This window comes from Ixodes scapularis, unplaced genomic scaffold (genome assembly GCF_016920785.2).
Source record: "Ixodes scapularis isolate PalLabHiFi unplaced genomic scaffold, ASM1692078v2 PGA_scaffold6__148_contigs__length_123643588, whole genome shotgun sequence".
Lineage (NCBI taxonomy): Eukaryota > Metazoa > Arthropoda > Arachnida > Ixodida > Ixodidae > Ixodes > Ixodes scapularis.
Window position 1 is genome coordinate 42,970,554 of NW_024609881.1, and position 22,123 is coordinate 42,992,676.

The 22,123-nt window shown below is 43.7% G+C and overlaps 1 protein-coding gene across 1 annotated transcript in view; it reads left to right on the forward strand.

The window, feature by feature from the left end:
• LOC120840044 (MAM and LDL-receptor class A domain-containing protein 1) overlaps nucleotides 1-22,123 on the forward strand; it is a 129,200-nt gene that overhangs the window by 57,619 nt on the left and 49,458 nt on the right. The window contains exons 5-6 of the mRNA XM_040210475.1: nucleotides 13,560-13,712; nucleotides 21,423-21,587. Coding sequence (XP_040066409.1) covers nucleotides 13,560-13,712; nucleotides 21,423-21,587 — 318 coding nt within the window. The remainder of the gene's footprint in view (nucleotides 1-13,559; nucleotides 13,713-21,422; nucleotides 21,588-22,123) is intronic.

Below are 22,123 nucleotides of genomic sequence, written 5' to 3' on the forward strand. Positions count from 1 at the left end.
GAGCGCAGGGTCGGACCACATTTCAAGGCGGGCTGAAGCCCCATAAACGGGCTCCTTCCCCTGGCTCCACCACTAGCAGCATGGTTTTGACATGCTAATTTTAAATAACTGGTACCAGGATATTTCCAGGGATGGAATTGCTGCGCCACTAAGTGCCTAATGACTTTTCATGCGCTACACTGATACAAAAGTATAAATAAAAACAAAATTGCGCCAAGGTGCGCCAAAAGTGAAATTATAAACGAGCCTCGTCGAAATCAGCCATCTCGCAGTTTTTGTTGACAACACTGACATTGGACATTCCAACCCAAAGGGAACGTTGGTGGATCCGAATCCGAAGGTCGCTGCGATGGTTATACTTCGTTTCAGCTTAAAACAGTTGTTACAGCATTCTCATAGCATTGCTTCTGCTACCAGGCCTCTTTGAAGCCATTCGCTGTCTCCCTGCTTCATCTAAGTCCACACGCAGATGATGCTACACGCGAGAGCTCTGGAATTCCAATGTCCCTGCCAAGAACGGACGCTCGTGCATTGCAAGCACTGTTCTAGGTCACATGCTGGCGCTTGTAGCATCGGTTGTGTCTGCTGCCGTTACTGTGTGTTTTTCTGGAGTGCCGGAGTCATTTCATCTGGGTTGTGGAGCAAACAGCATCCCCATATTGTGGTAAACTCAAATCTATTTAAGTTGGCACACCTCTCTCTTGGATGTACTTGCACGACTATAGATGTTTCCACTGTTTACAAAAGTCACAGTCCACACGTGCAAAATTGCAGTCCAGCCAGCACTCGCAATTGCAGCCAGCCAGAAACTGCGCGTCCATAACACACAAACACAATAATGAACGCGCTCTAATACGATTTTATGGAAAGGTATATTGCAAGCCAGCAGCCCATGTTGGCCTGCCCCCGAGGCCCCACTTAGAAAACTTGGGAACCTAACAAGGGCGAGCGAGCAGTGACGGAACAAGGTATGAGCTGAAGGATATGTGTATCTGTTTGCTTACTTTTACCACTTTGCAAGTTGGTTCCATCACGTGTCGCACTGTCGTGCAGTTTTGCTTTATATCATTTGTCTAATTTTCATGTAAGTTTGTGAAAAATGTTTCAAATAAAAGGTTAATTAAACCACTGTTGAGTTCCCATTGATTAAGTTATCTATATGCCATATTTCATTGAGTTTTGAAAACCAGGTGACATTTAGCCTCTATTTTAATTCTTAAAACTGACGAATGCTGGTCCCAACTTGCTCCAAGACCTCGTTTTTGCTGCTAGCCTGCATGAAAATAGTTTTTTTCTGGTCCCAAAATTTCTCCAAAGCTGCTTTGCCCAGTTTCATCCCTGTATTTCCAATACTGGAAATTGTGGCTTTAACACTCCAATATTGAACAGCATATGACAGCATACATTCAATATTAGAAAGCCCTTGGCCTTGGCAGTGCAATATGACCAGCACAAGTCAGCATACTTCCAAAATTGGAAATCCAAATTGGCTTTTACAGTCCACTATTGGACCAGCTTATGCCAGCATGAGTTGATCTTGGAAAGCTGTTGGCTTTGACAGTTGAATATTGACCAGCTTACGCCAGCATGCATCCGATATTGGAAAGCCATTGGCTCTAACAGTCCAATATTGGACAGCTAATGCTGGCATGTATCCAATATTGGAAAGCCATTGGCTCTGACAGTCCAATATTGTACAGTTTATGCCAGCATATATCCAATATCGGAAACCTATCGGCTTTGACAGTCCAATATTGGATAACTTATGCCGGCATATATCCAATATTGGAAAACCATTGACTTTGACAGTCCAATATTGGACAGGTTATGCCAGTATATATCCAATATTGGAAAGCCATTGGCTTTGGCAGTCCAATATTGGATAACTTATGCCAGCATATATCCAATATTGGAAAACCATTGGCTTTGACAGTCCAATATTGGACAGGTTATGCCAGCATTTATCCAATATTGGCAAGCCATTGGCTTTCACAGTCCAATATTGGACAGCTTATTCCAGTGCATCACCAATATTGGAAAAACATTGGCTATGATAGTCCATTATTGGCCCAGGTAATTCCAATATTGGTAAACACATGGCTCAGTTGGGCCATTGTTGGGCCATTCTTTGTCCCATCAATTCCAATGTTGGCCCAATATCGTGTGCTGCCTGGGTATATACTTAATGGTTCTAGGTAGTCTAGAATTCTCAAAACGAACGAGCGAAGTTAGAAAAATATATTTTTTATATTCAACGATTAACTTTTTTATTCGTTTATTGATAGTTAAAATATTGTAGACTACCAGTTTTACAAAAGGAAGCAAAAACATGTCCGGTTTAAAACCATATATTTTAAGCCTCTATGCATCTTTTAATAAATACGACGAACGAGCAAAGTTTGAAGAAAGTATTATTTTTAAAAGTGATATTATGGTTTACTTTCTCACAATCACACTTGTACGTCACTAGAAAGTAATGAATTGCCTTTCGAATAGCTCAAGGCTAAACTGTAATTAATTACAGTTACAGAATTACCTTTCCATGAGAATATGTCCATTACCAATAAATAGTAACCTGTTACTCTTGTGGCGTTACTTCGAACACTACTGCACCAAAGTAAAAAACGAAGGAAAGAGGGTTATTCAAGTGTTCCTTGTTGCCGCCAGTCCTAATTATTGACCTTGAGTATCTTGAGCAACAGCTAGCTCTCGACGGTCGCTCAGACATCTTGCCTTATTTCATCGTGAAGTTGTCGGCTGCAACCCTAAGCACCCTTCTTCTGAGGCACTCGAGGAGAGTTCCATATTGCGCCTCACCAATGTTTGATGGTTCTCTACCTCCATTGCTTCGATGGAAGTGGTCTTTTCCTGGAAGAAAAGAGCAAAGTTTCATGCTGCAGCTGGTGCTTGATTCTGTCCGACTCGCAAAATTGAAGAAGTTGGCATTCAATTGGTCAAACGTGAAATAAGAAATAGTTTAAATGCTAGTAACTAAACCAATATATATTAAATATTGCTAGACGCAAGCAAAAAAAGTCTTTAAAGACATGGTATTTACGCTTAACCATTTATAAAGCTCCGAAGACGTCGAACTTCTAAAGAGACGTTGGTGAACAAAAGAATACCACTTTCTCGATATATATATTATTAAAAAGAAAGACAAACCCAAAGACATTCATAAATATGATTCATTAAAACTTATGTTAAAAGAAGTACGTGATATTTCTTGCCATTGATAAATTCACGAAGCGCAAGTGGGATAGAGTGCACATCTGTTTACTTCCGAGACGTCCGCTGAAGCCACGAAGAGCGAGAGGTAAATGACCAAGCCTCACTCACGGGTTTCATTGCCTCTTCAAGCGCTAAACTCCTACTATTCGCGACTCCAGCGACCTATAGGGGGCGCCACCACCAAACAAATATGGCGGCTGAGTCCAGGTCGCGTCGGCTTGAACGGCCCGCTTGAACAGGTGGCGCATTCAATTTAACAGATTTTCTTTTGTTTAATGCTCAATTTTATAGGTATTTGAACTCAGACAGTTAAGTGTAGCCGGTGCACATAAACTTGCAGAGCATAGTTTCGTTTTCCCGGCGTTTTTTGTTCTGTTCATGTCAAACTTTCGTTTCTGAGATTTCGTTCAAAACCGAAACTATGGGCTCTGGAGAGACGGTAATATACTAACCAGTTTTGATCATCTAAGAAAAGCGGCGATGACCACAGAATTGCTCCACTGAGAGTAATTTTCAGCTAACTCACATGCCTCGACCATGCGACTTATCTGTCCGCGAAATCGAGCTTTTGTGCGTATCCGCGTTTAAGAAACAGCTCCAGTCGTCTGCTCGGTCAACAGCACAGGCTGCATGAAAATTACGAAACTTAAGCAAGCGCTTCTTGAGCCAAGGAGCATGTTAACCCGCCGGCGCCCCACTAGGCAGCTGATACTCGTATTTTAATTCAGGTTTTCGAGAAGTCATTTTGACTAGCGGATTATGTATTATATTACGTACTATGGTCCCTCTAAAGCGATATTAATATATTCTTCGGGTTGAAATATGAGCTTAGTTGACTAGCTGTTAAGTAAACTGCTGAATAAAAGTATATTTGACAGACCGAGAGATACTACTTAAACTGAGCCAAATGCTTCTAGCCGGTAGCATGGAGACGAATCCGGACAAACTGAAGAGAGTCTTCTTCGGAGATTCACGCAGAACCCCTCTGCATTGAACTTGACTTCGAATCCTGAACGGAGAGAATGAGTATTTTTTGTGGCCGCTCAGCCTGAGCAATGTAGACGTATATTGCTGCTGGCTTCGACGGGGGTATAATATAAATATTAGAGGAGCGATAGATAATAACGCCGTGACAGCTTCTAACTGTGCGAGACGCGCCCCCACCTTTTGAAAGCAGAAAATTTCCCTCATTAATCGTATGTAGCGAGAAGGTTTTCCTGAATCAAGGAATTGCGAAATCAGCCCAACACGTTCAATGTGGTCCAGAGGCTTTTTCGGCGAAAAGCAGCCAACATCAATAGCCAATGCACCGACCGGTGTGGGTGGCTCAAACTTGAAGCTAATCAAACACACTGACCAAACTCAAGAAAAGCAGCTATCGAACCTTCCCATTCACTTGACTGCAACATTGGTGTTCCCTCCAGTGAAATGCCTCATCTGTCGTCCTCAGTCCACTGTTCTACATCCTTATAAAGAAACCACTTATCAGTTACCAAGTAGTCGTCACTTTGAATGTGATTAGAGACAGACAAGAAATCAAAACGTTTTTCCGTGATTCCTCCCCATCCAAGGAATCGAAAGCATGCGACCATGTGTTGTGGAGTAAATGGGCTTTCAAACACGTGATGGAAGGAAACAATCTACTGAGGCTTCACCACACTAATGAACGCTCAGGCAAAAGAAATATTGGGACCTTCGTCAAATTACATTGTTCGCCACCGCGCCGACAACACGTGTCCGAGAAAGCCACCCGAGACGCGGAGGGGCGCGGAGCGACCTGGTCCGGCTGGTTCCCGGTTTTCGCGCTTGGTGGCGTCCGTTTCGCTGGAGTCGCGAATACGTATATACGTACCATTTCAATTCCCTTATGAATAGAAACCTGCGTTTGAGAGTTAAATGTGTCTTGTTGAGACAATAAAGGAAGAAACATCATTATTTTTGAAGCCCTTACAAAATGCTGACGCACAAAAAAGCAGACAGTGATGTACATAACCTGGCTGGAAGTCACAAATGATTACCTGTTTTCTTAAGAAACAAGACAAACGCTCTAATACATTTCGAACAGCAACGAACGGGGATGCGTGTTGCTATAACACCTTCACGTATTACCACAAAGCTGTTTTAGTAGACTTTAGGGTAGGCTTCATAATGTCACAACAGGCCTCCTCCTGATGTGACATTATTAAACGACCGTAGTCACTGTAACCGAATGGGACACTCTTAATTTTTTTTGTGTGTGTGCTTGCTGCCTCGGATTTCTTGAAGAGGCACATGATCAATTGATGTCCTCTCTCCCCGGTTTCAATCGCAAATAAAGGACAAAAAAAGTGGATATAGTTCCTGCTTTTAGGCTCCAGTGTTAGCGGTAACACGTTAAACGTAAAGGCGTTACCGGTTACGCGTAACATTTTTGGTAACATAGTAACGCACTTGTAAAATTTCCAAAACAGCAACAGGTAACGTACTTGCGATGCTTATTTTAATTAACGGATAACGTAGTTAAGTTAGTCGCTATCTCTTCTTCTATAGGCATGAAAACAGTACGCTTAACTTTTTTTGTGTTTCTATACCTCATTTTACCTTAACTTCAAACGCCGTTGGCGCTACGAGCTGATGTACCAATCAGAGAGTGTCAAAAGGGCATCATTGTAATGCTCGTCCTGTTTCTTTACGTGCTCTATCATCGCTAAACCAATCATAAACAAAAGGGGACCAGCTACTTGCGCTTCTGACTCTGCTTGGTTGGTCCCATGAGCTCGTAGCGTCGGCTGCGTCTGGATTTAAGCTGAAACAAAGTATGGGTGCCAACTAATTGACTATAGCACTCATTAAAAATATTTTCATAAGTCGTAAGATAGGGTTGCTTGGCCTGTATGACGTAAGTAATGTTGAACTACTGGCTTTTCGCATGGAATAGTCTGTTTGAGGAGATGATGTTGGCTGTGATTATGAGAGCGTCGTCCGCTTGTTCGGAGTAGGAGTTTGAGTTTGAATCGATCCAAAGATACGGTTTTATTGTGTCCATTGCTGTCGAGACAAAAGGTCGCGGCTTGAGGGTCCACGACACAGAAAAGTCCATCATACGGACAGTACAATTTCTAACTGCGTCACGACGAACAATATATGGCTGGAGATCATTAGGTTGTTAGGATCATGAGTGGCGTGAGACAGTTGCGACCGTGGGGGCACTGACCGAATCGCACTCATCAAGGCCCGAAGCTAGGTCGCAGAGCTGGCAGAATCGCATTTCGGAGGCTTCTGGCTGGAGTTAAAGAACTCTCCCGAAAGACAGAGCAGTCCTCTATATAAATGCTCTGCCGACGTGCAGTTGATGTTCGCTTTATGCGTCGCTCGGAGAATGAGCAGTACCGTGGGAAGTATGATGGTCTAGTGGATGCGATGCTCAAGAGCTTTGAAAGGCACATTAAGTGTGCGGTGTAAACGTTCGGCGATTCCGTTGATGCTGGGATGGTAGACTGTCGTTCGGATCGAGAAATGCCGCAAGTTTGCGAAACAGGGCAGACTCAAAATGTTGGTCTTTACCGGTTGTGATATATGACGAGACATTAAAGCGGGCTAACCAACCAGACATAACATCTTTTCAACTATTTGGGAACGAATGTCTGGGATAGTCGGAACTTCCAGCCAGTGACCATGTCTACCACTGCGAGTCAATATGTATTTTTTTTCGTGTCCTGGTAAAAGGGGGTCCACGAGGTCCATATGAATAGCATCAAAACAAGCACCTGGGAGTGGAAAGGGCGACATAGGTGCCAATGTGTGCCGATATACTTTTGACGTTTGATGCAGGTGCGTGTTCAATCCCGAATATCCTGCTTAATTCCTTGCCAAACAAACCGCCGCATTAGTAGACGCTGGGTTGCTCTGATTCATGAATGTGTCAGTGAATGAAGAGATTCGAACGCCTGACGTCGGAAAGCAAGTGGGACAAAGGGCCGTGGTGCTTGTGAAAAGCTGTCACAAATATTAGGAACGTCACACGTCGGTAGTAAAACTAACTTGAAGTCCAGTCGATGATGTAAAGCCCTGAGATTCAGAAGTTCATCGTCCTCCTCCTGAGTCAGCGCCATCGCTTGCAGTTCGATGCTTGTTTGTGAAATGGAGGAGCAGAAAGATGTCACAAAACATGAGAGCGCGTAAGCAAGACTTTGTTGGTCCCCTTTACATTGCGAATATCTGTTGTATATTCAGAAATGTACGCCATCTGCTGTATTTCTCGATGTGCTAACTTGTCACGGGCATTACCAGATAGCGCAAATTAGCGGCTTATGGCCGGTAACTACAAAAAATTGCCGAGAATCTAAAAATGGCGGAAGTGTCTAATTGCTTGGTGGATTGTGAGGAGCTCGCGATCAGACGTGCGGTATCGACCCTCTGTGGGGTTGAGTTTTCTTGAAAAGAAAGGTACTGGTTTTCATGCATAATGAAGGCATTGCTGCAGAACGGCGCCGATTGCAACGTTAGAAGCGTCTGCCATGATGTAGATGGGCGCAATCTGTTCTGGGTGGGCGAGAAGAGTTTCGTTGGCAGGGCCACTTTTGATCTAAGAAAACGCACGGGAGGCTATGTCCGTCCACATTAGTGATGCGAAGTCGGGTTTGACAACTTTGAGCAGGTCTGTAACCGGCAGCAGGGTTGAAGGGCGATTGAAAATAAAACGACGGTAAAAGTTGATTAGTCCCAAGACCTCCCAAGAATGTCGAACTGTTGAGTGTTGTGGAAAGTTTTTGACGACCTCGACTTATTCCGGTAGGAGGCGAACCCGATGTTGATCCACGTGGTGGCCAAGGAAACTGAGCTGAGAAACCCCGTACTCACATCTTGGCTTATTAATTATCAAACCGTATTCATCTAAACCAGTGGTTCCCAACCACTGGTGGTTCGGGTACCTGTTCTAGATTGGTATAAGTGATGGGGGACCCCATCACTTTCCCCTTATTGAACGATCATAATGGCAAAACGACAAAGAAAAAAAAAACTAAGTGCATGCAAACCAACTTTGAAGCTCTGAAACGGAGCATAGTCAACCTTACTCTATCTGCGCATGCGGTTTTGTATATTCATTTTTGTAGGACTGCAAGCATCCATAAAATACTTTATTGCTCGGCATGACTAACGGTCAAAGGTTTCGGGAACCATAAGAATGTCTTCGGGGTTCCCAAAAGGTCCGCGGACCTCTAGTTGTCAACCGCTGATCTCGACGTTCAATGAGCAGCCTGAGATATTCGAGCTGTTGCTCTTTAGTGCTCCTGGATGCAAGCAGGTCATCTACATAGTCATAACAAAATTTGAGCCCTTGAATGACGTGGTTGACAAAACGTTGGAATGACTAGGCCGTGTTGCGAAGACCAAAGGGCATCCGAAGATATTCGTTCAAGTCTAAGGGCATGATGATGCCCTTCTTTGTATGTCAGTTGGTTCAATTGGTGTTTGGTAATAGGCTTTCACTAAGTCGATTTCCGATAAAATCGAATCGCCTCGTAAAGAGTTTCTGAAGTCCTGTGTGTATAGCAAAGGATATCGGTCAGGAACGGTGCGTTGTTTAGGGCCAGGTTGTCGACACACGATCTCCGATCTCCGGGTACGTTTTACACACCACCCGGAGGGGTGACGCCCAAGGTCTTGAAGATGATCCGATGACTCCCATGTTCAGCATGGGCTCGAACTCTCGTTGAGCTATTTCTAGGCAATCTGGACCCAGCCGTCGGGTGCGTGCATGAGTGGGTGGTACGGTTGTCAGAATAACGTGAGTGATGTTGTGGTTAACAGGGAGCTGAAATTTTCTTGGACGAGATAAGGTTGATAACTCTTGAAGCAGTCTCTGATACGGAGTAAAGCATCTCAAGCATTCAATGACGGGCGTGGTACACATAATTATTTGCACTACCAGATATGTTGTAGCACCTCCTAGGCGTTTTCTGTGCATATCGACCATGGACAATCACATCAAAGCGTCTGTGTAGATCTGCCTCAAGGCTAGGTTATGAATGATGTATCTGATAGAAGAAATATCCAAGGAAAACCCCTTCGTAGTCCGATGTTACCGGTCATGTTCTCGTCAACGTAAGTGGCGATGACTGTATTATTCTATGCTTGTTGGTTCGTGTGTGTTTGCTTCGATCTTTGTGCAACTGTAGAGGGGGGTAGAACGCTCATCTCCGTGCCGGTGTCGACGAGCAAGCATAAAACAGAGGCGCGACCAGTCACAAGAACAGGCGGCTGGCGTGGCTACCGACACAACTTGGCGCCTCTATTTTTCGGTAGACGCATTTCGCGTGGCTGAGCAGGTGAACCGAAGTAGTGGGTGAGGACGGCGAAGATCAGGTGATACGATTAAAGCACAGTCAGATTTGCGGTGATCTCGCTCGAGGTGGTGCTGGGGCCATGTGGCAAAAAAGTCGCGAAAAATGTTGGTTCTCTCTTAAACCTGAGCGGGACGAAATGGTAGTAACTTACGCTGGATCAGGGATTGGCAGTATTTCAAATACAAGTACTTGAAATACGTATTTCAAATACTTTGTGTATTTGGCATTTGTATTTAATTACAAATTGGGTAATGTATTCGACGTCTGTATTTAAATACTAAAACGTGGGTACTTCAAATACAATTGTAATTAAATACAATTTGAGGGCGAAAAAACATCCCTCAAATTTATTGTCACTGTCCAGAGCAGGAAGAAAACTACATTCTGTACCGAATGCAGTGTGTCTCAATCAAGCACAAGCGTTTAGTGACTTTGTGATTACGGTGCTAGATCAGGGCAAGAATAGTGACGAAATCGACGTTCACAAGCAGACTGGCTAAATAAGTGCCTGTGACAACTTGTGATGCTTTCCAGCCTGATTTCCATCCATATTTTTGCCTGGAACATTCTAAATGACCGGGTCGTCCAGATTTATGTAAATGGTGCAAGTTGCAACAATAAAAAATTCTCTAGCTAGTGCTGCGCCTCTTGGTCGTCTCGGTTCTTTGTTGGTCCACACCAAAGTTTAATCGACAAGAAAAGGTGCTTGAAGCTCTGTACTTTTCCACCTACTACGTCCAAGCTGATTACTTCTTTTTTTTGTGATTATATTTCTATTACGTTACTAGAGCCTCACACACTAACTTCCGAGCGTGCCATGCAAAATTAAAATGAGATACCCAGAAACCCGTTGCAGGTAACCTGAAGTCGCTGACGCAAATTTTGAGGAATGTATTTGGAAAAGTATTTGGAGGAGACCAAATACATGTGGTTGTATTTGTATCTTGTACTTAAATGCTTGTTTGTAAATGTAATTAGATTTTTAATTAAATACATTTTTGGCAAAGCATTTTGTATTTGTATTTCGATACATATTTGCATGTATTTTGCCCATCCCTGCGCTGGATTAACTTACGAAAGGTCTCCAATTTCATGTAGCAATTATTTTCGTACGTCATCGAGAATATAGGTGGTTGGGGCAACAAATTTTTCGAGGATGGATGTCCCATGGTTTTTAAGAGCGGGGATCTGGGAGGACGTCGGAGTGGTTACGTCCATGACAGTGTCCGCCAGTAGGGCAGGTTGAGATACGGCGAGTCCCGACGCCAATGTGAGGACCATCCGAACATTCACAGGAAGCCGCTGAAGAAATAGCTGACGTAAACGAGCGGCATCGAAGGTGCAAGCCTTTTCCACCAGCAGTTATTGGAGACGCCTGAGTAACTGAGGAGGCTTTCGGCCTCCAAACTCTTCCGAGGATATGAGCCACTGGAGTCGTCGTTGTTCATACTCGAAAGTCCGTTTCACCAACTCCGCTTTTATCACGTCGTTGAGAGTCAGGTGGCGGGTCAAGAATGACGTCCCGAATTGGTATCGGGCATAGGCCGTTACAGCGTAGTGAAATCTTTGTGCTTGTGGAGTTATCCTCCCGGTTGTAAACTGACTTTCCATTTGTGCGAACCATACCTGCGGAAATGGGGATCATAATTTCGGATGGCGGAGCTGATTAACAGCTGCGAGGTTGTCGGCCGGTGGAGCATCTCCACAATTAACCATGATGCACAGGTGTGTACAGGTCACACCTGCACAGGTCCGGGTCACAAATTAAAGGTGCCGAAGGTTTTCTTTAATTTATTTACGGTAGATAAGCTATGAATAAGCGGTGATGCAATATAAAGACGTCTGCGGTCCTCAGAGTTGGTACCTGGTGTTCTTGTCTCGAGTTTATTCCTGGCTCGTGCTCCTTTTCTAGTCTTCCCTGGGATCGGCTAAGTCACCAGATACAGGTATAACAATATTTGACTGAAACAAACTTCAGACTTTTGGGAAATGTCGGTAGCCGGCTCCTTACCTTCGATAAGCTTTGGAGTCACGTGCACCTCGAGCACGTAACTCCGCCCAGTCAAAGCACGGTGGAAGGAGTGTGGGAGGTCGGGTGTTCGAGAGACAGGCCCTGCTTATCTCATTCTTTAGTTACTATAACTGGCGCCGTCCGCATTGTAGCTCAGTTGCGGCGTTTGCTAAAGTATGCGATAATGCGCGTCTCTGCCACAAAGCTAGGACTCAAGATGATGGACCGAAGCAAATAAAAAATTGTTTCTAAATTTTATAGACACTATTACTATTTTTTACTATGCTCGTTTTTGTTAGATTCATAAACTATGACAAATGTTAACTATCCATTTTTAGTCCAAACATCTTATGATTTTATTTTGTTATTTCTAACACAGCAATTTGCTATTTATTTCATACTGTCAATAAACTAATATACATTTCTTTTCTTTCGAGAATTAATACTTTTTCTGACTTTTTTTCCCACTTATTACATGAAGTATTCATTTTTACACCTAACACCTTTTATTTCTTGCCTTTAAAACTCGATGTTTTTATATATGTTCAATACTGGCAATGGACCAATTAAAAAAAATATTTTCTAGCTTTTAATAAATAATGATTTTTTTTTTCTAACTAATAGAGGCAACCTGTACCCTTCGAGTATATATTTTGAGAGCGACCGCGTTTAAAAGTTCCATGTTTTCTAAATTGAGTATTTAAGATTAATATTGTTCATATATGTTAAAAACACGGTAACAATTTTTGGTCAAATAATTTTTATATACCTTTTGTTTCCCTCACTAATAACTTACACGTGATAGCCTTGATAAGGTAACGTATAATTTTTAATAAGAGGTGAACATCATCGATTTGTGATACCTTTAATGCATCTACACCCTTAAAACATTCGGAAATTCATTACAAAACATGTTAGATAAAGTAGATGCATGAACTCACATGCTAAAAACGGTGCCTACTTCATTGTCTTTTTTCAAGCTTTCAGATTTTCCTTTATCTCTTGGGGTTCGTTTTTATCATATTTCAGTGCCGCCAATTTTTTTTAAACATATTAAAAAGGGAATTGAGCATCATCAATAACAGATAAAAGTTTAGACCGAATTCCTGAGGGACGAAAGTAGGCATGCGTCCTTTGGCCTCGAATGATTCTCATATAGAAATATATGATACCGAATAAAATATTCAATTTAAAATGACAAAAAAAAACTTGAAGTACAGTGGCGAGAGTCAAAATATTCTAGGAATGAGTTAAATAAAAATAAAAAAAAAAACTTTCGGAGCTTCATACATTTATTTTACTTGTTGCTGTTTTGTAATGCTTTGTAATTAATGAGACAACTAGCTATCTTTGAAGATTGCACCCGTATTCAATGTAGGTTATTTTTAGTTTGTACAAATGTGAAAAAATGTGTTACTGGTAGAAATCTAGACACTGTCTTCACATCATGTGTAGTAGGGTCGGTGAACATTAGACCTATAGATAAATATCCCACTCAGTAGGCTAATTAACTCAAATGTGTTAATTAACTTCCTTGATTTTCAGTTCGATGTGTCACATTGCACACTTGCATTGTTGATTGCAGCCAGATAGTGAGGCTGAACCAATTAACACATTTTATCGACGAATGTGTTGGTGACTAGAGTTGGAAAAAAAAACATATAGAAGCCAATACTGGCTCCACTGGAGTGTTGTGTGAAGTCTATATTGTTTATATGGCCTTGTTGCCTTTTGCATTGAGTCTAACATTGCTAACAAAAGGGGTCAATTTTAAAATTGTACGTTAAACATGACTGTTGATTAATAAATATATCAAACCCCGCTGCCTTTATGCCGTTTATAAAAGTACATCTACGCGCAGCGCTGAAATTAATGAGAAATTATTTTTGTATTGTTAAAAGACCACTAGAGAAGAGAAAGTCATGATCAGCATTATTTGAGTTAAAAATGTTCCTGCGTGGATGGCTCGTTTATAAATTTTTTCCTCGCAGCTCCAAAGGATGGTTCCTGCAACTTCGACTGGGGTGACGCTTGCGGGTACAGCGTGGGAAACGAAACCGGCCAGTGGAATCTGAATCGCTGGATCAGGATTGGGACCGCCAGATCGCGCATAACCGCCATGGATGTGACGACAGGATTTGGGGGTATGTACTATTTCATATCGCATATATGTACTCCCAAAACACATTATTTGTGTGCTTTAAAATACATTTTACTTTTAACACTAACAAAGGTGAACCGTTTACCTTCCCACAAATCATCTTAAAAGGTCAATAGCTGAAATGGGCGGATGTAGCTTAGCGAATGAAGACACGCGATATAGGGTGTGTTTAGGCCTAAAATACAGTCTACGTTAGTGATCTGAGCATGATGAAGCCTCATAGTGAAGCCTCGTCTGCAGCGGAACTTCCGTTGTAAAACGAGTCAGACAATAGTCAGACAATGAAACTTTGAGCTTTCTACGTGCAGGAGCCGTAGGCTCCTGCACGTAGAAAGCTCAAAGTTTCATCGAACGTGAAAATAGCAGGTCAGTTTTATCGCGAGAAATTTCAAGGCTCAGATCTTTTTCTCTAAAGAAATTGGAACAATGCAGGAGCCGTAGGCGGGACGCTACAATCACCACAACACCACTCGTAAGGCGATGTCTTGAATGGACGGCCGTATTTTTGGAAAAAGAGGTCGAGATTGAACGAGGCCGACGAGGCGCGTGATGTCAACATATCTCCTTCCTTCCTCTCTCCGCTTCGCCCCCTCAAGGCGGCGAGGCGAAGAAGACGCGAGACCATTCCCTCTCCTTCTCGACTCTTCTCGGAGAAACAAGACGGCAGCATATCTGACAAATGCGCCTTCTTTTTTAGCGCGCCACTCTTAGGCGCCCGTTTCCGGCTTGAGCGGCGTCGCCGTCGCCGTCGGCGTAACTGCGCGGTGCATTACGGGAAATGCCCCATAATGCACCACGCGGGACCCTCGTGACGTCACTCGTGATGTCACGTGTGACGTCACGAGGGTCCCGCGCGGTGCATCATGGAAGATTTCCCACGATGAAACGCGCGGGGAGGAGGAGGAGTGGAGGAGGAGGGGGAGGGAAGGAGGGGATGGAGGAGGAGGAGAGGGAAGGGGAGGGGGAGAGAGGAGGATAAGGGAAAATGGGTGGCGGAGGGATGAGGAGGAGGAGAGGACGTGAGGAGCTTCAAGGATGAGGGGAGGAGGAGGAGGGGAGGAGGAGGAGCGGAGGAGGAGGAAAAGGAGGGAGGCGGAGATTACCCTCTCATCAGTACCCTTCCCTCCTCCCCTCAATAGCTGCGCTCTAATTCGGCGTTACACAGTGTTGTAAAAGTCTTTCTTTTTTTTAAATATACGTTCATCCGTTTGAGATATCGCCGAATGAGAGATGTTTTGGTGTTTGTAGCATACCGTTGCACGCTTTTTCTGCCGTGTGTTGCGGAATCCAGATTTCGGTTCAGCATTCGTTTAAAGAGCCTCGATTAGAAAAAAAAATGGGTTGTGGGTATATTTATACAACCTGAACTTAGTCTGAGTTGAGTTCTGAACAAACGAACTAGTTTGTGAACCTAGTCAAAGTTCAGAACTCAGTCTGAAGATTGACTTGGCGGAAGGTGCAGCGCGTTTTAAGCTGCATAGGCTGTCAATTTATGAGGTTTTCTGACTTCTGAATAAACTACGTTTAATTTAGAGGATATCTGTCCCAGAAAACTAGGCGGCAAGCATTGTCTCAATGAATTTAGCGAAGAACTTGCATTGGTGTGTAATTATATACCAATTCAGGTTCGTGTCCACTCTATTGTGTGTGGTACAGTCTCGCGTTATACGTTTAGACATTTTTCTTTTTATTAAACTATAGTTTTAAACACAGCTTATGTCAAGCTTAAATATTTGCCTTGAGGATACACTGAAAATCCGTCTTGAAGATGTTGCTAAGAAAAAGTAATCGAGATTTCAATTACACTTACTCTTGCTTCAAATGTCTTTGACTAGATTACTTGGTCACTCGAGACAGCAAGTAATTGGCCTTTGCTAAAAGAAGAAACCGTTATTTCTTCAATTACCGCACATTTTGAAAACGGGTATTTTATACCCTTTATTACTGAATTAGAATCACCGAATTATCCACTCTATCTTCTTAACCAACCCATTTTAGTAACCAATACTGCAGTCTGAGATCTCGTTCGACGGTTCCGTGGTAGGAAACTTGAGCTGAACAAAGGGCGACAAAAGAAACGGGAAGGGGTAAAAAAAAAAGTAACGGCTGCAGATAGTTTCAGTACTTTCATATGTAATCAGGTCATTGTTTGATTACTTGTTAAAGGGACCATAAAATGGCCTTTTTACTTTTTCCAGATAACTTTTACATTAAACCGTCAATCTTCACTGAATGCCGAACAAGCAACCGTTTTCGTCTCGGTTTATTAACTTCTACACGAAAAATTAATAAAATATCGACTTTTTCTTTCTCTCCAATTGACCGCAAAACAAGTCGTGACGTACGCTGTTTCCGGATCCAGATGTTCTTTCGGCGGTAGGAGTATGGGAGCGTTAGCGGCGACGAGTTGGGGTGCGCCGGTATGTTTTACTGCGCTGATGTCACCGACGTATTTTTTGAATCGGCGCCTCTCATCGCCGCATCGCAGCTGAGCGAAATTCAATGAGATATGTTGCGCTACAGCGACATCATGGGACCAGTCCCATACGCCGGTATGTCTCTTGGGAAGTGCAGCGAGTCTTCCGGTGAAGACTCCAGAAGTCAACCCAACTGTCATTGTTGGTAAAAGGCGGCCCGTGTCAGTCGTTTGCAAAGCGACGTAGATAGAGACAAAATTGCCGCGGCGTTTTTCGCGGCCTCGGAGATGCAGGAGCGAGCCGGCGTTAAAAAAGATACGTTTGAACTACGAGTGTCAGCAAGAGCCACGTAAATACCTGTTCATACTCGGAGCAGACGCGCGCGTTTGATGGAAGTGCTGTATTCGCGCTGTTGGTAAGCGCTTCGGGACCGATCTTTTACGATTGCAACTCGATACTGACGCGACACTCGGCAAAGAAAGGTTGGACCGGCATTGCACGTATACCTCCCACGAACTGTTATAGCTGGACAGTGACGTGCAGTCTGTCAGAATAAAAATGGCATACCAATAACAAAATTTACATACCGTGTTACGAAGGTCATCCATACGGCGCTTATTTCAGCTCTTTATCACACAAAACAAGAAGATAGAATCGACGAGAGTCCCTTTTCGACGAGTGTTTGTCAACACTGCCTCGGAAAACAAGGGGAAGAGATTGACCTCACCTCTTAATCTAAAATTGAGGTCAGCGATCAAACTATAATACGAGAAGGGTCCACAATGGTAGCGCGGGCATATTCCATTCAGCACGCCAGCCGGTCGTAGGCAGACGGTCTTGCGACGAAGCAGCGCTGCGCCGAGTCGGAGTGCCTGCTAGGCGTATATTCTGAGCAGCTCGCTTCGTCGGAGTCGGTGGATTCGTGGCCATTGTCGCTTTTCTCGGGTGTTTGTGGATCCAGCGTTCTTGTTCGTCGTGGTCTATTTTAAGTACTTTTTTTCTTGCAGCTTGAAGTCGGCACGCGCGAGAAAAACACGTAGAAAAATAAACGTTCAGTCAGTCAAAGTTTTGAAAGGAAGGAAGTCAAAGGAAATAAACGTTCGTTGTCGTCGCGACCCAAGTAACTGAAGTCAGCCCTGCCCTACTGCGGACGCGCAATAGTTGCTTCGTTTACCACACGATAGATGGCGCTTGGCTCTCAGCATTATCAAATTTGGCAATTTTCGCCACACATCTCTAATTATGCTACAAAATGTGAATCTGAATATTATTTAACAAAACATTTAGGAAATATTCGCCGGCTATTTATTGTTTTCGAGCGCGGTGCTGGTGAGGTAGGCTCCTACCCAATAGGCGACGTGGATTCGGCTGACGTGCTCCGTTTCCGCGGATGCATCGTAGTGAAAAGGCAGAGAGCTTTCGAAGGGAAGAAGGCACAAAAGAATCAAGTTTTGTTTTAAAAGTTCTATAGCAAATAATTTTTTTGGGCTTCCTATTTTTGTGTTTCTTTTAACACTTTTTACGACGTGCGGTGGATGAAATTCGATTTTAAAATCATTTCATGGTCCCTTTAATGACTATGATAAAATTATTACAATATTACTCACACCACTAATGGATTACAAGTAATTTGATCACTTGTAGTGAGCACCATAGAAATCTGCTCAAGAGAGGAGCGCGTGTGCTCCTCCCTTTATAACGAATTATCGTTATTAATTCATTATAGTTGATAAGTCTGATAAACTATTATCCCGCCTAGGGGAGCTCTCAAGCGGGACGTAATCCCGCCGTCAAATAAGAGTAACGTGACAAACAACGGTTACCTAAAAAAATCACGGCTCTTTTACACTTAGTCGACCTACGTACTGATAAATATAGCTGCATTTGTTAGGTTAGGATAATTAATTATCATTCGACACTAATAAGACTTTAATATGCACAGGGAGGGTCATATTGGCGTGCTCTCGCTGCACACTGCACGTCTCCAGAACTAATGCCAGATAGTAAGGATGCATTTCATTATTTAAAGACACATCCCTAGTATACAACCGCAATCCCTGGAGTGCGAGAACAAGCGGTTCAAATACGCAAACACAAATCTCTATACACAACTACGGGTGACTAGTGCTCGACAGGAAAAAAACCGGTTTTATCCTCGTATTGAACGAGGGACCTCCCCATTTCCTCTGGAGCGCTCTACCAACTGAGCTAACCACGAGTTAGACGTCAGTAGAGCAAACGGGCTTCAGCAACCGCCACCAGTCTAACAGAAACAAGGGAGAACGGCTTGCATTTTTAGGTTATGATGATGATGCTAGTATTGCAACGGTGCAAGCGAGCTGGACAAAAGTAACGGCAAAAATCATTGTTCTTTTCCTGCTATAGCTTGCATCTTTACATTAATCGCATTATCTTCCTACTTCGTACTCCTGCTCGCACAATTTGCCTGCACAAAACGCTGTAGTGTAGATTTCGCGAATTTATTTTTAACAAATATTTTAAGCTTAGACAGAAACATCCTGCATATTAAGGCATGAAATGCTTTCTAACGGAACCCCCCACGCCTATCCCCAAAATGTTACCATACCTGCATTTCTTACTATATTTAGCAGGGAAATTGACGGAATTCAATTTCCCCGCTGAAATTAGCTGTAAAATATTTTTTTTTTGTTATTTAAACACCCCTTTAATATGCCCCCTCTATTTAGCCGGGTGATTGATGGGTCGACGTGACGTGATCTAACTACAATTCAGCATGCCCACTAAGAATAGCGGAAGAAATTGATGTCACTTGATCTATACAGGAATTCACTTTCTCCCATAAATTTAACAAGGAAATTTACGTCATGCGACCTAATCTCACTTGCACTATACACAAAGTGGGAAATTTACGGCACGTGGCCTATAGGCCAATTCAGTATTTCCGCTAAAATTAACGGAAAAAATACTTTTTGTGACCGAAAAACCAACTCAGTTTCCCCGCTAAATTCAGTGGGAAAGTCGACGTCGTCGCGACGTCACGTGAGCTTAGGTAACATGACCTATACACAATGTGTGGATATTGACGTCACGTGGCCTACGTGTCCATTCAGTTTATCCGCTAAATTAAGCGGGAAAGTTTACTTTCTGTAACCTAAATACCCGCTCAGTATTCTCACTAAATTTAGTGGATAAATTGAAGTCGTGACGACGTCACGTGACCCCAAAGAGTAATTGGCTTTCAGCACTTATTTTATTGGGGCAAATGGATGTCGCATTGTCTACATAATAATTCAGTTTCTCGGTTAAATTTAGCTGAAAATTTTACGTCATGGGACACAACAATTACCTCTTTCTGCCCCTCGCCTTCCTTCCTTTTTCCACGCTCCCTATCGCCCTCCCCCATCTATTGACGAATTCCACTTGGCGTTTTGGAGCGCGCCGGGATCACTTGACTAGATCCGGAATGGAGAACACGATCTGAACGTGTTCGCACCGCCTACGGATCCCCTATGGAACATGACCACTGCTCCGGGATCGGCGGATGCCTCCCCGTCATTCAACTGCCTCTTTCCGCGGCCGCCGCGGTCGTTTCGAAGACGTTTTCGCAATCGCGGCGCTAACACGTGTTCGACGCACGAGCGGCAGGAATGGCTCAGGAGCTTCTAGCAAAGATTGCCGGAGTGCCCGCAGCGCCTGCAAAACCTTTTCTTCTTCCTGGAAAACGAACCGGCTGGCGATCCAAAGGGTTAGCAAGCGGCCACTACGAATTCTGAGGCGAGATGGGCGATATCAGCCGAGATGCCCCGCGAGCAAGGAAGTCACGTGTCTGCGCCGAGGGTTGGCCCAGCTGGCCCAGCTGGCCCGGCTGGCTTTTGGTTGAATCCGCCGAAATCGTCGGAGCGACTTTTCTCAAATCCAGATCGAGATCTGGAGCGGGAGCTAATCCAAAACGACCAGTGAAACACGTCCCTCTCGATTCCGATCGCCCAGTGAAATAGGCTTGCTCCAGAAATGTCGGTCCCGGCGCGCTCCAAAACGACCAGTGGAATTTGCCATAAGGTGTTTTCCCATCTTCCCCATCCCTCACTACAACTGCCTCACCCCTTCATCCGGACCGACCTTCCGATCCGTACCTTTCATCCATCCTCCCTTTTCCTAACGTGACCTCCTTCCTCCTTTCTTCCTTCTTCTTCCTGTCTGGTCACGTGACATGCCAATTCAGTTTCTCTCTATCTGCCGCATTCGTCCCAATTTGCATCGTTCCACCTTCCTAGTCTCTTCCTCCGCATCGCCCCTGCCCATCCCTATCTCCTCTCCCTGCCTACCCCTTACTTCTCTTCCCCCTCCCCCACCCTGATAAAGTGACGCACGAATTCAGTTAAAATTGGTAAAAATATAGGTTCTCCAATTGATCGCTCCTATATACTAAATTAACGCATTAAAAAAGTTTGCGGACAAAAAACGCTGCCATTTTTTTCTTCCTTACGGCTTTAATTTGTAACGGCATGTATTTTTGAAGTCCTATGATGCATTAGTTGCAGTATTTACAGGCGATCAAATCAATTGTTTAAAGACATCAAACAGTCGTTCCGGCAGTGAAGGACGTATACTTTGATCAATTTAGGGGAGCTGTTGATGTGCCACGTGATCAGGGAGGGGTGAGGGAAAAGAGAGGCAGGTGAGGAGGAAGAGGGAAGGAGGGAGTGAGGAGGGAGGGAAGCTGTAGGCGATCGGAGTACAGATTGTTCACGCTTTCTTTGGTGTATACGTCACGCAAGGTCAAACCAAGCGATATCAATCTGCTCTCTAAATTGAATGGGGAATCTGAATTGGTGTATAGGTATTGTGACTGCAAGTCACGTGACATCAATGCACAGCTTAACACTGAATTGCATTTTCACCGAAGCTAACTTTGATTTAGCCTCGAAAGGTAAAGGTGCTGCGGTCGAAGACAGTTAGGCCTAGTTGCCAGGCTCTCGAGCATGAGCGCCACGAGCTCCGGGCCACGCAACGCAGCTGAGAAAAAAAATAAATGAAAAGAAAGCAGAAGAGGCGGAAGAGAGGACTCAGAGACGCTCAGAGAGTACTTCGCTAGATGTGAAAGTTTCAAAAGAACAACAATAAAAAGATAGGCGTTACAGAAGGCGTATGCAGCGACGATGTAGACACGGTGTCTCGTAGCTGGGAAGAGAGATGCTGGGAGTAACTTCCGTATTGTTTTTCATAAAACGCGATTCTGCATACGACCGTTTAATCGACATGTCGAAATACAACTCCAACTTTTTCTTCTGCAGGTGGTTACGCGGTTTACCTCCCTCGCCCAAAAGGCAAGCTTTTGGGAGTGCTCAGTTCACCAAAGCTGGAAGGAAGCGCCCGGAACAAGTGTCTGAGCTTCTTCTACTACATCCCTACACTAGCCAAGGAGAAAGTACCACATGTCCTGGAAGTTTTCACGAAAGGTAAAAAGTCATTGTCTGTAATGTCCATAGCCCAAGGCTAGGTTAAAGTGACGGGGAGCATAAAAACTGAAGCATGGAATGCCTTCAAATTTAACGCGCTCTAAATATTTATAAAAAACAACTTTTAGTGGTATTTCACTAGACTCAGCATGTTAAATTCGACCCATGTGTTTGTTTCAACTAATTAAAAAGCTAATCCACAAATCTTAGTTAATTATCTGAATTATCATGACGATTAGCAACCGATATTGTGACCTCATGGCCCATAACTCACATGTACAGACCGCATTAGTAGAAATTTTACGCAGTGCTTAAGACAAATTTGTAAAATAAAAAAAAGAACAGCCTCTATGCTTTTTTTTTATTGATGTACTCATCACGTTTTTCTCTTCAACACTTCGAAAAAAAATCTCCCTTGTACAGTGGTGAACATGTAATGAGCCAAGTGAAAGAAGAGCATTGGTGCAGGTTTAAGTACAAAATGAAACTGCGATGTAGCATTTCCGTTCCTGGCCTAATAAGCGGCGCAGAGGAAA